Source organism: Coffea eugenioides, chromosome 8 (genome assembly GCF_003713205.1).
Source record: "Coffea eugenioides isolate CCC68of chromosome 8, Ceug_1.0, whole genome shotgun sequence".
Lineage (NCBI taxonomy): Eukaryota > Viridiplantae > Streptophyta > Magnoliopsida > Gentianales > Rubiaceae > Coffea > Coffea eugenioides.
In genome coordinates, this window is record NC_040042.1 from 43,238,687 (window position 1) to 43,256,115 (window position 17,429).

Here is a 17,429-nt window from a genome sequence, read left to right on the forward strand (position 1 = left end):
AGTGAGGACGAAGGGATTAGTGGGCTAGCAAATTGAGAAGTTGCCGAGTTCACACCCATAGGAGCCCCACGTGCACTAGGCAAATTTACTAAGAGAGAGTGAGGACGAAGGGATTAGTGGGCTAGCAAATTGAGAAGTTGCCGAGTTCACACCCATAGGAGCCCCACGTGCACTAGGCAAATTTTTTACAGCAATTATTTGCACTGTCTGTCTGCTTTAGTCCAAGGCTCCAACTCCAAGCTATCTGGGATTCCCTTGTTTGACAATTCTAGCGCGTTCTAACATTTCTTGATACTTTAGAAAAGTTGGATACTTACCTTTCTTCTGTAACTATATGCATGCTTTTAACAGGGCTTTCAAATACAATTTGAACCTATAGCACATTGCAATCAATCCCTTAATATTGTGTGTGTGTTGGGAGGAGGGGGAGGAGGGACTTGTTTCATGAACCATGGATTTCATTCCAGCGAACACATACATCAAAACCTTGTGTCGATTGCGTTGAAGTTGCCAAAGTTTCTGTTGCAAAAACACCTAGCAACGTTGGTTAACCTTTATCACATGGCCTAGCTAAAGTTTCTATGCCAAAATTTCTTGTTCTACATGATTTTAGTGCCTTAGATATAAAGAAGAGAAGAAGAAGACAAAAGGCCATTTATGGATGTGTATATTTGTACTTCTATGGCTTTTCAGAGGCGGAATGGTAGGAGCGGATGGGAAGGGGCATACCCTGATATCAATTTGCCAAATGTCAGTATTACCTTTTTCTTGTTGCTTGGTAAAGTCTCATCTCAAAGATGCTTTTGCCTTTAGCAATTGCTTTTTCAGGACTATATAGTACTAGTAAATACAATCTGATAAGCCCCAAAGGTCAAGTTGGTAATAATTTCGCTTGCTTAAATTTGCCTTTTGAAATTACCAGCCATTCCTATGATTAAAGTGATACATTTTAACATAAAGTGCTCAAAACTGACGTACAAAGCAAACATCAGGTGAATATAAATTCCACCTTTTTTACTCTCTTCTTTTCATGAAAATTGCTCCGCTTTTGGCTCAACAAGACTTCTCAATCCGAATGCTGTAGTAATAGTCCATTCATCTCTTCCTCATGTGAGCTGCAATGATGCTGGACCATATCTTGACTATTCTCTGATCAGTTGCATGCCTATCTCCAACAACAGTCACCCTTTTTAGTAGTCAATAATGTGTTTTCTCTGCTTTAAGAAAACTAGGTGCACAAAAGTTGCTTCAGTTCTTGTCAGTGTGGAGTTCGTGCATTTTGTCTATTTAACAACAGGATAAAGTGATTGCAGTGGTGATGATACTGACAGAGTGACAGCAGTGCGTTCCATCTTCCACAGATTCAATTCAAAGCAGTGCCTTTTGATGGAAGCCCTTTTAAGCCAAAGATGGATTGCACAACTTTGCATTACTTTCAAGAATCATTTAACAGTTAAGCAACAGATGTGGATTTGAACATAATCCTCCCACGAGGGATAAAAACAAGAATCATGTTACAAGCACGATGAGAGGAGGGGAGAACAAGAAATGAACTGGATCTTGGAGAGCACCAAATTTTTTGGGCGGCAGAAAGTGACACATAATTGTAGTGATCATAGCAATACTAGTAGTGTTACATAATTTTGATGGCTAGAGTACACGTGTGGAACCAGTAGAAATGATGTGCCTTACAGGAATGGATTTGGATTCTCATTCTCTTTTGAAAAATTTTTATATTTTCTGTAAATAAATTTCTCAAACATCATTTCATTTTACATACGTTAAATCGTTACAATAATAACATCCTTTCTCATATATCGACTCAAGCAAAGAATTAAGTTAACAATAGAGATGCTCTTTATCTTTGCCATCAACTATTGGACATTATTTGTGGTTACATTCATCCCCAAGTGTTCTCATCCATCACATCTGTTGATAAAAAGAAGATATTGATCTACACGAAGCTTATTCCTATCAATCTTTATACCGATTTGGACCGATACCCAAAACCTCCAATATTGAGAAGCCTTTTGTGCTTGCTTGGACATGTGTCATCTAGCTATTGATGCAGGGTAAGACCTCCACAAGAAACAAATAGCAATTAAAAAAAGGAGAGGAGATAAGATTTAGGAGACCAATAATAATAATAATAATAATCGTGTCAAAGTTCCTACTCCGTTAGCCCCAAGACAAATTAATCTTGTGTCAAAATTTAACCACAATTTCAACCATGGTAAAGAATTGGACTAGCAATAGCCTTCCCAAAACATAAAAGAAAAAAAAAAAGGTTCCATTTTTATTTCACTGCCTTCTCTAATTCCTCAATGTACATTAAAAAAAATGAGAGCGAGAGAGATAGAGAGAAACACTACTGCAATTTGACATAATTTTGCACTTTAAACATCTTTTTTTATTTGAGAAGGAAAAAACCACAAAGGTTTCTTAAAGAAAGAAAGAAAGAAAAATTTACAAGCTCAACGACGCAAAATACAAAAAAGCCCATATTAAAAACGAGATAGGCCGCTCAGGCCGTGTATTCTTGGGTGGCCGGGAGTGCCTGATAATAACTAATGAAGACATCGCCATATATTAGCCCAGCCAATGCTCCACCAATAAGTGGGCCGATCCAATAGATCCAGTTATCCTCGAAGTTTCCGCTAACAACAGCTGGGCCAAATGATCTTGCTGGGTTCATGGATCCACCACTGAATGGGCCAGCAGCTAAAATGTTAGCTCCAACAATGAACCCAATTGCAATTGGTGCAATTATTCCAAGGGACCCTTTCTTGGGGTCGGCCGCCGTGGCATAGACAGTGTACACAAGACCAAATGTAGTGACTATTTCCATCACCAAGGCTTCAAATCCATTCATTCCTGAGGCAACGTTATGTGTAGGAATTGCCTGCAAAAAACAAATTGTGCACAAGATTAATTCCCTTTCTTGAGTTTTATGTTAATTATTATGCAATAAATTTCCAATCTGATTAGATTTTCTAAGCTTTCCTTTCCGATCAGAAGTTTATTAAATTTAGTGGATGGTTAGGCTTTCAAATCCCACGATAGATTGAGTTTTTTCTTTCACTATTTATGGGTTTTTGAATTCAGTTGTGATTTCCATCATTTGCAGGTTTGTTTGTATTATTCCCACCATTGTCATCACTTGTGATCTTGTAAAAGATTTTTTTTTTTTTTGCCTCAGCGATAATATCATTATAATCTAATCTATCCTATTCTACAGGAAAGCGAAGCCTAAAGAAACTGTATCAGAGATTAACAAGTAAAAAAAAAAATCCCTTTTTAGCGACCACTGAGCTAAAGCTCGATGGTTTGTAAAAATAAAATAAAATAAAATAATCAGGACAAGTTTTTTCTCACAAATTAATTATCCTGAGGTACATGGTACGTACCAAGCCATTAGTAACAAATTTGAGGAGGGCGCAAGCAAGAATGGAACCAAGCAACTGGGCAATCCAGTAGAAGAGGCCAGTTAGAATAGTTATGTTTCCTCCAATTGCCAATCCAAAGGTCACTGCCGGATTCAAGTGGCCACCAGAAATGTTGGCCGCAATGGCCACCCCCACGAACAACCCCAATCCATGAGCCACGGCCACTGCCACTAGACCAGCTGGGTCTAGAGCTGCATCCGATGTGAGCTTATCTACAAGCACAAAACAAGGAATTTTTGGTGCACAAAATTAATAATAATAAAAAAAAAACAATGGAATAGATGTGTATAATTGCTAATGAATCTCAATTCTTGCTGTGTTGTGGGCAAGATTCGATACAATTACTACAGAGAAATGGAATACTCACTGTAGGCTATTGCTGATCCAACACCAGCAAAAACGAAGAGAAGAGTGGCAATAAACTCAGCTAAATAACACTTTAATGAACCAACACTAAAAGAGTCACCAAAGCTACCAAAAACTATCTTCACCATTGTTTCCGATCACCTGAGAAAGGCAAGCAAATTACTAGCCAAAAAAAAGAAAAAAAAAAAAAGCTCAAAATCCCAGAAAGATTGACTCACTAAAACTTGTTGGCTTATGAAGTTCCACAATGATCTTCTTTATATAGTGCATAGAATTGTAAGCCAAAACTGGCATTTCCAATATTAATCACCGACCATGGGGCCTAAGAGAGGGAGCTGAGGCCCCTAATTGGTGCCGCCCCACCGGCCTGAGTTCAGAATATTGAACATTATGTACATGGCGACGACTGAGTAATTAGAATTAAGGGAATTGCTGTTCAAATGAGGGGTGGTTCAATATCACTTTTTAGCATATAATTAATGAGTGGATTTAATAAAGTAATCAACTCCACCAAAATAATGATTGATGGCCTATTTCATGATAAGTTTTACTAGTAAACACGTATACCTAAACCCACATAAGCCGGGCGCCTTATAATAATTCTGATGATAGTGGTGATTATGTTAGTGTAAGCAGAAGGATAATGCAAAATAATATGGGGAACCTTTTCTTTTTCTTTTTTTCTTTTTTCTTTTTGAGGAAGTTCTTGAGTCATAAGCTGATCACATTTTTTATTCCAGGTTTACTATGGTAATTTATTTAGATAACCTAGTAAAATAAGAGCTAATAATAGTTATGGTTTCGCTTATTATATCATAAAGAAGCATTATATTTGTAGCCAGTTAGATGTTCTTATAGATTACCCAACTGGAATAGTTGTCATTTGTATATATGCAAAATACTTTCTTTGAGGAGCTCTTTAATTTGATCCTTTTGGTTTATGCTAGTATGTGTGATCAAGTGTGTTGTAGATAAAGGAGTATTTCAAAAGATTTTACCCCGTATTGGAAAAGCAAAGAAAATTCTTATCATTTTATAATGCTTAGTCTTTTATTGAATTTGTATTAGATAGATAACTAGTGTGGATTCGTGTGCATGAGAGGAAAGTTGAGTTGGACCGATTCAATACAAACTAACGATTTGCACCCCTACTCGTGTGAGTATTGAACCGGCATATTAACGTGAGTTAACACGATCTAATTTTCACAATGATTAGCAACACAAACTAATGAGTTATCACAGGTGGCACGACAGCAAATATAACAAGAATGTGCAGCATCTAAAACTATGTACGTACTTCATTTTCAAAATCAACAAATTCTTGAGGTGTGGTCTTATACTTGGCTACTTCTCTTACAGTGGCTAGAGACTCTTCTTTCAACTGCTAGAAGAAAAAAGAGCTGCAGAAGAAAAACATCATATCAATTCAAGATATGGTCTTCGAGATTCTGGACCTCTTGTTTGGTTTGCCCTTTGCATGGGAGCCTTTTTCTGATCCCATGGTAATTTCTTGCATCTGTCAATTTATTTTCCTTCGTCTCTGCAGTCCGATCATCTTCGAATTTTGTTCTGCTCTAGAAGTATTTTCTCAGGAAGATCTAGATATACTATCATTGACCATTAATGCAATTGTTTTGTCTGGTCTTAGAGCTTCTGTTCACAGGAAAGAGTTCTGAAAGTCATGACTAGACTTTTGATTTTGGCCAAAACATTTACTTCTGCTTCCCGACTTGGTATTTATCTTCTTATTAGTATCTTTTCCCCCTTCTGTCTAGCTGGGAGTCTTTACACCATCGAACATTAGAGACGAATTGGAATCCGCCAAAAGAGAGTTCCTTCAAGCTAATATTGTCGTGAAGTCGAAGAAAGCGTTTTTACCAAAAGTGCTTAAAAGATACACGAAAGAAGCATCGATTTCAGCAGATGATCTTCTTGATTGGATTGCTGAAAGTGCAGGCAAGAAGCCTCACGATTCAATGAAGAAATGCATTGAGAGTGCAAATACCAAAAAAGCTTCTCCGATTATTGAATGGTTGCCTTACAATTCAAGGTTCCGATATGTGTTTGCCAAGGATCTACTAGAGAAGCCTTGGTGGGTATTGAAGTCTAAACGAAATCTGGTGGAGGCTGGCTATAGATATAATCAAAATTGGATGTTCATTCTTTATAGTTAGTTGTCATCTTTTCCAATGTTAATTACTTGTCTGATCTTGTTGAAAAATTAGATATTCATTAATCATGTACTACATTTCTGCTTTGGAAAAAGTAAAAAGGAAAAGTCATTGGAAAGGAGTTTTCTACCCAAAAAAATTTTTACCTTTTTTTGTGAACACATTTTTCAATCACCTTATTATCTCATATATATCATATCATATATCATATCGTTACAGTATATTTTCTACAAAAATTCCAGAAAATTGCAAACCAAACCCATCCTTAATTGCCCTGCCAAGAGCTGTTCTATCCTGAAAATACTGCTATGCATGTCAAATGGCCCAAAGTCATGTCACTTCAGATTAAGGTGTCATTCTGCATTTTGGGCCGTATCTTCTGCAACGTTGCTCCAAACCCTCAGTCCACAGCCCGCCTTGCAATTTACTAGTTTTAATGCCTGGGTCGAATCCAATGCATCGCGGCACAAATCCTGCCCGTTAAGTTAAATAACTGTTCATCAAAAGGATTCAGCTTTTCAAAAGGTTTACCCTCCATTCCAATTCCATACGGACAACACTGATGGCAACTGATTACACACTGTTACTGTGTGAAAAGAGAGTGAGAGAATGAGGCATTTGGCACTGCACCCCACACCAGCTATAATAAATCGCCCCATTCAATGCTCTCAACGACACAAAGCGATGGAATTGAATTCATCTTAGCTAACTTTGGCCCCATGCATTTGAGCAGGTTACTATTGCATGCCAAGTATTCGTTTTTTCACTCAATTATGACGACATGTTTTCTTGTTTTTCTGTTTTCGTTGCAGGCTTGTTTAAAAATCTTGCAACTACATTCCATTTCTGCCTGAAACGTGCAGAACCCATTAAAGAATGGATCATCTTCTTTTTTCTATCACTCATTAATTGGTTCTTTGAAAAAAAACAAATTTTTTTGTGGTGTCAGGTTTCATTTATTTCTCTTGTTTGCTTTATAGCACTTGTTTTAAAATGACCCAATTAAGATTGGGTCCTTGGGGGTAGGAGGAGTATGTTGATGAAGAATGTGAGAGAGCTTTGAATGTTGGGTTGGGTTTCAAAGAAAGTGGAGAATAATGACTAGTTTAATTGTAGATGAAGGTGGGAAACAAACTGCTGCTGTTGGGAGACAAAATGGAGATTCTGTGGCACATACACATACTTATGCTCAACATAGGCGTTCTAGGAGGTTCATTTCTTGTCCTTTATATCTAATAAAATGTTTGGGTAGGACTTGTATGTTAGTTTATGCTGAATTATTCAAAGATTTAGATCAAATAAATTTGTCGCTGTACTCACCTCATTTTTTTTTTTTGGCATACTTTTGGAGTTTTCGTTTTCTTTTCTTTTTTCTCCCTGTATAGTGATGGGTGAAAAGCTGAGAAATTTGGTTTCAGTAATCTCAGATTTTGTCATTCTGGTAGGAGTTGAATGTTTGTTCTTTCTGCGCAGTTTACCTTTTAAAAACGCACTAGCTTGTGTTGAAATCAAATTTTGTTTGTTCCTCTCTATCTCTCTCTCTCACTCACTGTTTTTTCTTTTTTCTTTTTTTTGTTTCGGGGGAGGGGGACCTGAGGTGCAAGTTACAAATCGTGCTTTTTCTTTTTTGTTTAGATTAAGTTCACAACTTGGTTGTTCTCTCCATAATATTAGATTAAACTCATTCTTTAGGTGAAATAATTCGTAGGAGTCAGGATGAATAGGTATCCGCGTAAAAGAAATTTTGGCAAACAAAATGCTAGGTCACTGGACTCATGAAATTATTTTGATGTCTTCTCCTGGGTAATGGTATAATTAATGAATGATTCCCCATATGTCAAATAGAAAAGTGTTCACTCAGTAATTGGATTTCTGGATGTCATTGTCTTTGTTATTTAATTTCTTTTCTCTTCTGAATTTGTACTAGTTTAGCTGTTGTCCCTTGGATTCGAAGTTCCATGACTTAATCCAAAAAGAATGAAAGCATAAAGTGAAGCTGCATTTCAAGATACACTTTCTGGTGGAAAGTACTAAAGTTTAACATGTTGGATGAGCCTCATTTGGTTTAAGCTAGTTTGTTATCTTTTGGCCTTTGAAGTTTCAATTTCCGTATTGGAAACCCCAATTAAAGATTTTTCTGGTAGTAAGTCAAGTGGCTTAAGTGCTTTTGCTTTTGCTTTTGCAGTGCTTCTGACAGGAATTTGACTGTTAGACCAGAGAGTAATCTGCATTCTCTGCAGCAAGACATTAAAGAATCACCTGTAAGAAATTGTTATGCAATCATTAACTGCCACTTTAAGCATGCATGAGATGGCAGCAAGTTCAGTTTTGTATGTTAAGATGAAAATTTTTCACCGTGCATCTTGACAAATTGAACAGTGGAATCAACAGGAATTACCCCCTTTAACGCGGAGTTGCAGGGCAAGTCCACTTCAGGCGCATTCGGTTAGAGTGAACAAAGATGCTGTTTCAAATCATAGAGCATCCCTGGAAAAAGATGTAAGAGTGGATTTTGTTTTTCTACTTAAGATGAAGGACAGATTAGTCTGCTATATCTGTTCTATGTTTTCATGCTTTCACAAACATAGAGTCAAGTGGCTTAGTTGAATTATATGATTTCTGTTGCTCATAGTTCCGTTGTACTCCATCAATTAGTCTCTCCTTTTGTAGCTTATACAGTTTCAAGCATTCTTATGATTCTTTTCCACATCCAGTAAGATCCCCTTTAGTTAACAAAGACTCACGGATTAGAAGTGCTTCATGTGTGTGCGTCTATGTTAGATCATTGCGTGTAAAGAACATACACCATAACAGGTGTAATCATGGAAGATAGTTAAAACTTTAATCTTGGAGCTCCTCCCTTGGTTTTGCAACCTTTAGATCGTAAACTCATTACGAATCATATGGTCTTTGAAGACTACTGTAAAACATATATAAAAAAAAATTATCATGGTTCCATGAAGGAATGTGAATGAAGCATCAGGGTGACATATGAACACAAAATAGTAATTTTTGCATGAGAATCAAAGAATGAAAAAAAGAAACTTTTTTTTGTAGGAAACTGATTGCTCTGCTGGAGTTTTTTTTTTTTTGTAGGAAATTTTTTTGATACAAGGACCCGTGTGAATTTGCTTTTCCGTACAAGCCTAACCCCATCCACACCAAAAGATAAAAGGAAGAAAGAAAACAGTAAAATCAGCCTTCTGCAGGTTTTGGAAAAAGGCCTTTTTCATTGAAATTACTTAAATACTGAATATTCACCAGGATTCATCGCTTGCCCCCTGTGTAAAAGTCGTACATTAAGAATGTCTTTATATACATACAACGTTTGCCTATCGATACATAATAACTATTTTGTCTCTGTTTGGATTTTGATAAATGTTAAATCACTTCTGCAGATTGAGCAATTACAATTCCGTTTGCAGCAAGAGAGATCTATGCGTATGGTACTTGAGAAAGCAATGGGTCGAGCTTCCAGCACATTATCTCCTGGACATCGTCATTTTGCTGCTCAAGTAAGCACTAATACTCTGTCTTTTATTTGTGTTTAGATTACAGTTGTTGTAATAGAATCAGATACAAATTCGCCACAAGCATTTGCAACAGAAAATGATATCTAACTATGGATAAAGCTTCCTGCATCTAGTTGCTATTAACATTTTAGTTTGCTTTGGGTTCATGAATCTGGTTTGCAAATATGAATCTTGTTTGCAACTTAACATACTATGTTACTAGGTGGCCATATTTCCAAGAATTCAATATCTATCATGTGTGTTAGTGTAACAGATGGCTAAGTAGTTAACTGAACCACCTCTAGCCTTACTTCTGTTCTTTTATCTTATGGGGCATAGTGGGTATGAAAGCTTCTCCATACTGAACAACCAACTGCAGTGACAGTATGCTATTTTTATTGGGCATGAAAGCTTCTCCATAATAACATGCAATCTTTAGAACTTGTTTCATTCTAGATCAAAGGTGAAGAATAGGTCATGAACATCATCAGTGGATCTGATAGATGACCTTTTCATTTCTTGTGAAATGTACAGCTAAGTGGCTCAGATGACGAGAAAAGATGTATAGAACTCCCTAGCTGTGCCTCAGTGTCATAGCAGCAACTTTAAAGACTTTCTCATTATTATTTTTTATGACTTCAAAATATCTATCATGGCTGTTACCCTTGAGTTCTCTTCTTTGAAGGTAAAAAAAAAAACTTATGTAATTTGCATATACGTAAAAAATTTTAGAATGTCTATATATGTCTTTATTATTAAAACTCAAGTTATATTCTTGGCCTGTTGTGGAACTTACAACTGTTTTGGCAGACGGTTAGTGGGTTTTCCAACTAGGAACTGTGTTAATGAAATGTTCAACTAGAAACTTTCATATGAACCTATAAGCAGCAAAGTTTACTTTGGAACTTATCCAAAAGGGAATATCTGAAGGATCTCTAGCATTTATTAACCTTGTTACAATTCTTCTCTTGTTGATTTTATGATCTGTTTTAATGAATCAGCCCCTTTTTAGCTGTTAAGCCTTTATCTTTGAAGTCCTAACCAACGCCAACGAAGCACGCAACCTTTTCACCAGCAAACTTAACACCAAATCCCACAGTTACTCAATCATACCCAGTTGGTAATATTTGGGGTATTTCGGGCATTGGAAAGCTCTTGCCTGATTAGAAGTCTCAAGTTACATGGTTGTAGTGCTTGTTTTAAGTTCAGAACCATTATCTCAAGTCCTAATAGTTGAAAAGCCTGTCGCTTTAATGCTTTCACCATATGAGTCTGTAGATTTAATTGCTTCTTTACATCAAATGTTGACATGGACCCAAAAGAAGTGGTAGAGAATAGCTGAAAGTACTTGGAAAATTTAAATCCTGGATACCTTCATGTAAATGAATGTTTGAATTTGGAATATTGATGGTTAAATCTTACTTTTAGCTTCCAGTTTACTGCCATTGAATGGTTCCAAAACTTTATTTAATCAAATCTTAGTTTTAGCTTCCAGTTTACTGTCTTTATAGGAAATAATGAGCACTACTCTTTAATTATTTTAGACAAAGGAGTTGTTGGCAGACATTGAGTTACTTGAAGAGGAGGTTGCAAATCGTGAGCAGCATGTTCTCTCTCTCTACAGGAGCATCTTTGAGCAATGCATTAGTAGGTCATCCTCTGAGCAGAGCTCAGTCATGACTTCTCCTGCACATGCAAAGAATGAGACAAGAAAGCACCCAAGTATTATCTCAAGCGCTTTTTGTTCTTCAAAGTTCCCTTTACGGACTTTCCAAACCCTTGCTTCAATAAATGACTCGGGAAAAAGGGACCTGCTGCAGTATAAGACTAGACATGCTTCACTGTTTAGTGGTAAAGCCAACATCCACTTTGAGAAGAGTTGTACAGAAAATGCGAAGGTAGGATATTATTTTCTATGTGAGCTTTGAAAGGTAGAAGATCATATGTTGCTTTCAAAATGGTCCTGGGATTAATTAAATTCCTTTTCTTAAACTATGCAATTCGTCATAGGTGATTTTCTATCCCCAAATGTCATTTGCTGTTACAAATCATATTTGGCTCCTAATCTCCTGTCTCCACATCACTCCTTTTACAGTCCTCTCTACTAGTATTGGGTGTGAAGCATAAAGTACTACGCGTTCCTGTTCACAAGGTTGGTGTATGTGCTGATAAATATCCTCCATCAAAAAGCTTGGCATTAGCCCATGATCCTTCTTTTCATTCCTTCAGCTGTCTATGGTGGCACCAGTCTCTCTTCCCCCCCCCCCCCCGGGAACCCCCAAAAAATTTCACAGTGCTAATGAAGAGGAGATACAAAGCCTTGTACCTATCTCTTCTGGCCATGTGTGCTTCAGTGCATTCTCTAAGGTCCTATTAAGTGATATCTGTAGATGAGGTTATTAATTAGATATCTTTATTGATATTTAGGAATATATCCTGCCTGTTTATTGTTTTATTTCCATGCTTTTTTCAGTTTTTCTTGACATTGTTTGCTACTCTCTGAATTTTTTATTCCATCATCCCCCATTGTCATCACATATTCTCTTCAAGAAAATGGATATTCGCATTTGTTTTTCAAAGCGATGGCTCCTATTGTGACTCGTAGTTTATGCTAGTTATTCAGTCATTGATTCTGAGGTTGGATGTTTCAGATAATAGATGCTCTACCACATAATACGTTGCTGAACTTTATAAGAGCAAGTTTTTCTGTTAATTTTTTTCTCAAAAGATATTTGTCCATCAAGGAGCTTGGAGCATACTTAAAATGAGTAAACCTCATGATGCAATCTCTATAAGCAGGCAGTAAGATAACTAATGAGACACTAGAACGATTATTTTAGGAGTACAAGTCATTACTGATGGCCCCTGTCTTGATTATATATCTAACATCTTGTTATAGGGTAGTCATTGTTCCAACAAATTGTATTCCATGGTTCTCCTTTATAAGGCATAAATGTCTTTCCTGTAATTATATACAAGAACAAGCCAAAGTGTATTTAGACATTACATCTTCGATTTTCTATTTATTTATTTAAGTTTCTAGTGAAACTAAATTTGATTTCGTGATAAAATAACCATATGTTGTGCCACTTTATTGATGGAAGTCCAATGTTGCTATAAATTGTGGCAGGTTCAGGAACAGTCACAAGCAATGAGGAGAACCTCTGTGATGCGAACTCTGAAAGATCATCTCAACCAGTGTCCAAGTAAGTTGGCAGAGGAAATGGTCAGGTGTATGGCTGCAGTCTACTGCTGGCTTCGAAGCACAGCATCTGTAGATTTGGAGCAAAATAGATCGCCTTTGTTATCGAGGTCTTCCACTAGTGTTGTACTTCCCAGGCGGGGCTCTGGGGATCCGAGAGACTGGCCTGGCAAATGCACACTCGAAATATCTAGTTTATCAACTGACAAGAATAACTTTTCCCATGCATCTTATGCCATCAACAATTACAGGTACTTTTCTATTGTAGTTTTCGTTTTGCAAAAGGATGAATAAGTTTAAATGAAACACATGTTTTTGCCAAATTTTATATGCCGCTAGCAGTAGAAATTCAGAAGTTTTGTTTCAAAGTAAATTTGTAAGTGGCTGTAGCATTTAGTTTAGACTTGACCTCTTCTTTTCTTCTCCTATGACCACAAATGCTCATTTATGTGAAGAGCTAGGTGTAAATTTTTGGTTGATGAAATGTATCTGTTACTGAAAAGGTTGAAGCTTGCTCTTTCTTTTAAATTGCATCCTTCTTAATGAACTTCTTGCTGCTTGTTATGTACCACACAGTTCATGTGCATTTTAACGGTCAATTCCTTTCCCAATTTCAGACTTCTAGTGGAACAGCTGGAAAGGGTGAGCATCAATCAGATGGAGAGTGATGTCCAGACAGCCTTTTGGATAAATATATATAATTCCTTGATTATGCATGTAAATGCCTCAAGACTGGTGAATCTATTGTCTTGGTTTTCTTCTTGAGGATATTTCCATTAATTATTTTTTGTGTTTTCACCTATGAAGGCATATCTGGCATATGGAGTACCCCACAGCTCTCTCAGAAGGTTAGCTTTGTTTCACAAGGTAGCAAAAATTATGAGTATACTGCTCAATTTTGTTTCATGACAAACCACCTGAAATTTTATTTTGGTTTTCTCTCTTTCTCGCAATGACATTGGGGGATGAAAATTATAATATGTTGTACACCAAGATATTCCAACAATGAAATTAAGCTCCCTACCCAACTTTCAATGCAAATAAACTTAGTCTTTTGGAAGTATCAATCCAAGTAAGATGATCTCTAGAACTACGAAGTCGAAGATAAACAAAACATGTTTTACTTTATTACTATATCAAATGCTCAAATTTTGGCTTTTTATTTATGCTGATGGAATATTGCAGCAAATAAGCACTTGGACATTTGTAAAGAAAACACTTTTCTGAAAGAACATCTAGCGGCATAGAAACTGGTAGAACCATGAGAGAACACTCTAGTAAAAGTCTACCTGCAATTGAACAAACTATTTGGGTGATTTTAAACATGTGCACTTACATCTGTATTTTTACATTTTATTATTTTTGCTTTTGAACATTTAAGTAGATTAGCACTGGAGATTTGCTTGTAAGATCATCTTAATGCAGGCACATCTTAAGTGATTGTGTTTGTTAGCATTCCACAACCAACCCAATATACAGAATATTTTTGTCCTTTTTTAGACTTCTTGCTATTTTGCATGTTATTTCTTTTCCCGTAGATGACCCCAGATTTTCCTGTATAGTGCAGGCTGCTTATAATGTTGGTGGCCATGCTGTAAGTGCAGATGCAATTGAGCAGTCCATATTTTGCTTCCGTGCGCCTCGAACAGGAAAGGTATCATCTTAATCCCATCAGCCATTGTAAATATACAGTCAACACCTAATCAGAATCTTTTGCCTCCATTCCTCCTTGTCTTCAAACTACACATGCCTTGCTCTATTTGTAGTTAGAAGCAAGTGGTAACATTGTTATCAGTTCCAGGAGACGATAACGAAAGATGAGTAAACATATTCATGTCACAATCATATCAAGTTTCTGGCATTCGAATTGTAGTAGCGTCAACCAAGGCAAAAATGTAAATATGGATAGAAGAACAGATCATTAGGAGGTTAAAGATATTCATAGTATAATTATGTGACTGATAAGCTCCTATAATTATTAAAAAGAGAAAAGAAAAAGAAAGAAAGAAAGAACTTGCTATCTTCATTATTTACAAAATTGATAACTTCTTGAGATGTGGCCTCAAACTCAACTACTTTTGTCCTCTTACAGTGGCTAGAGACTCTTCTTTCAACCGCTATAAGGAAAAGAGCTGCAGAAGAAAGACATCATATCAGTTCAAAATTTGGTCTCCGAGATTCTGAACCTCTTGTTTGCTTTGCCCTTTGCACAGGAGCCTTTTCTGATCCCATGGTAATCTCTTTCATCTGTCAATTTGTTTAATTTGTTTTCCTCCTTCTCTATAGTATGAACATCTAATCATCTTCTAATTTTGTTCTGCTCTAAGATTATTATCTTGGGAAGATATTATTGATGTACCGTCATTGACAGTTAAATGTAGAGGTTCTGATCACGGGAAAGGGTGAAAGTCATGATTAGACTTCTGATTTTGCTCAAAAGATTTACTTTTGCTTTCCAACTTGGAATTTATCTTCTTAGTATTTCCCCCCCCCCCCCCTCTCCTGTCTAGCTGAGAGTCTTTACAGCAGCAAACATTAGAGATGAATTGGAATCCGCCAAAAGGGAGTTCCTTCAAGCTAATACTGTTGTGAAGAAGTCGAAGAAAGTGTTTTTACCAAAAGTGCTTGAAAGATACACGAAAGAAGCATCTATTCCGGCAGATGATCTTCTGAAGTGGATTGCTGAAAATGTAGACAAGAAGCTTAACGATTCAATAAAGAAATGTGTTGAGCGTACAAATACCAAAAAAGCTTCTCAGATTATTGAATGGTTGCCGTACAATTCAAGGTTCCGATACGTGTTTGCGAAGGATCTAACAGAGAAGCCGTGGTTGGTATAGAAGTCTAAGCGAAGACTTGGGGAGTCGATATCAAATTAAAATTGGATGTTCATTCTTTGCAATGTAGTCCTGAGCTTTTCCATTGTTAATTAGTTGTCTGATCTTACTAAAAGATTTGATATGTATCAAACTGATGTATATTAGCATGTACATACTTGTATTAGGTTAAGAATGTGCGATCGTAATGGAAGATTCTCCTTGAAATTTCCCAGCTGCTCTCATTCTTTTGTGCAACAAATGCACATGTGCACAGACTACTTTGAACAGGCAGTCATTGTGTTGCTAAATTTCATCCGTGCCCAGTTGCTGCAGCTCTAGGACCCATTTGCTTCGACTTGACATGGATATGGTTAAGCAGAAAATCTCGAGCGAGATGATGGCCACTGATTATTGGCCCTATCTGCATACTCTAGGAGTCTTCAAAGCATCTTGCTTCATCAGAATTCTCTTGTTACTTTAGCTCGTTATTTTTGCCCTCTTGATCCTTCCCTTCTTAAAGAAAAAAAATATCCAGATGATTAGAAAAAGGTACTGATTGATCAACTGGAATAATTGATCAAAAAGACTTAATCAAACTATGCTGCTTCTAGTAGTATTTAAGTTCTATGGGTGCAATCAAAAGTCAGCCTTTTGGTTGTATCCTGTGGGATTAACTTAGGTGTTGTTTATGAAAATTCTTGTCAAAAAGAAAGAAAGACCTGTTGGAGAGGTTAAAAACCGGAGTGAGTGAGTGCTCCTTAGTGCTTAGTAGAGGTTCCCCCTGTTCTTATCCATGTGTCCCACATCGTTTGTTGAGAGTGTGCGTGAGTAGTACTTAAGTTCCATGGGTGCAACCAAAAATCAGCCTTTTGGTTGTATCTTGTGGGGTTAACTTAGTTGTTGTTTATGAAAATTCTTGTCAGAAAAACTGCTGCATTTCATTTTAGGTTCAGAAAAAGATTTGATTGATCAACTAGGATAATTGAAAAGAGAGAGGGAGAAAAATGAGACGAACCAACCCAATCTAATTGAGTTGACCACCAAGAAGGAACTTGGTTCGTTCTTGCTTGTAGGTCGGAGGTTTTAATCCGCTTGCATTATAAGTTAGGATTTCTTGAAATTTTATTAGATAGGTGCACAACACACACTCATAAGTTCGGAGGTGGTACAATCCTCTCCAAATCTTTCATTAACCATTTTGAGTTCGTCCCTTGACTTGAGAGTAAAAGGAGGCATAGAAATTATCGTGTCAAAATAAAATAGCAAGACTAGACGAAACTCCCAAATTGATGACACAAAGAGGCTGATATCAACGGCCCAGAGCGTCCCATATTATCTTTGTAGAACTTTTTTTTCTCAAGCTAACTGCCTTTTTCTACGTGTCTTGGCATTACTTTCTGTAGTCATGACTAAGTAGTCTATTTGTGGCCTTTTTGTGTTGAATAAACGTCACAATTAACTTAACTACAAATAAAAGCAAGTTCAGTTTTTCGGCTAGGTAGGCGACTATCGTCAACTACTGTCATGTAGAGTATTACTACCGTTCGCAAGTCACAAAGTCACAGCCCGGAGTCGTAGTTCACTTGATCACTTTGCTTGCTCTGCTATACTATCCAAACTAGGGATAATTTCATTTTGCACCTTTTAATTATATCTAAATTTTCACTTTGGTCCTTAAACTTTAAATGAGATACTTTAGTTCTTAAATTATAAAATTTGTCTCACTTAAATAACATCATCAATGAAGTGAGATGGATTTTAAGTCTAAATGTTTTACTTTAGGGACTATATTGGGGTAAATTTTATACTTTAAGGGTTAACATGGACAAATCATATACTTTAGGGACTAAAGTATAATAAATTCTATAATTTAGGGCTAAAGTGTTTGTTTTTAAATTTAGGGGCCAAAGTGA

The 17,429-nt window shown here is 36.6% G+C and overlaps 2 protein-coding genes across 5 annotated transcripts; one reads left to right on the forward strand and one right to left on the reverse strand.

The window, feature by feature from the left end:
- Positions 1–2,524: 2,524 nt before the first annotated feature.
- LOC113781630 (probable aquaporin TIP-type RB7-18C) lies at positions 2,525–4,106 on the reverse strand. Its single transcript, XM_027327590.1, has 4 exons — positions 4,031–4,106; positions 3,814–3,927; positions 3,408–3,658; positions 2,525–2,902 (listed from the first exon to the last, which is right to left on the reverse strand). Exons 1-4 carry the CDS (start codon positions 4,104–4,106, stop codon positions 2,525–2,527), a joined length of 819 nt encoding a protein of 272 aa, XP_027183391.1.
- A 2,510-nt stretch (positions 4,107–6,616) lies between these two features.
- On the forward strand, positions 6,617–15,758 carry LOC113779085. 4 transcript variants are annotated; one of them, XM_027324527.1, is made up of 12 exons: positions 6,617–6,716; positions 8,169–8,244; positions 8,363–8,482; positions 9,382–9,498; positions 11,040–11,393; positions 11,591–11,647; positions 12,626–12,948; positions 13,315–13,414; positions 13,505–13,564; positions 14,265–14,351; positions 14,790–14,930; positions 15,208–15,758. In XM_027324527.1, exons 1-12 carry the CDS (start codon positions 6,646–6,648, stop codon positions 15,535–15,537), a joined length of 1,836 nt encoding a protein of 611 aa, XP_027180328.1. In that variant the 5' UTR covers positions 6,617–6,645; the 3' UTR covers positions 15,538–15,758. The 4 variants fall into 4 exon arrangements, with proteins under 4 accessions (XP_027180328.1, XP_027180325.1, XP_027180327.1 ...); XM_027324524.1 differs by lacking the exon at positions 6,617–6,716 and adding an exon at positions 6,803–7,193; XM_027324526.1 differs by lacking the exon at positions 6,617–6,716 and adding an exon at positions 6,803–7,193 and having other exon boundaries at positions 8,375–8,482.
- Positions 15,759–17,429: the final 1,671 nt, after the last annotated feature.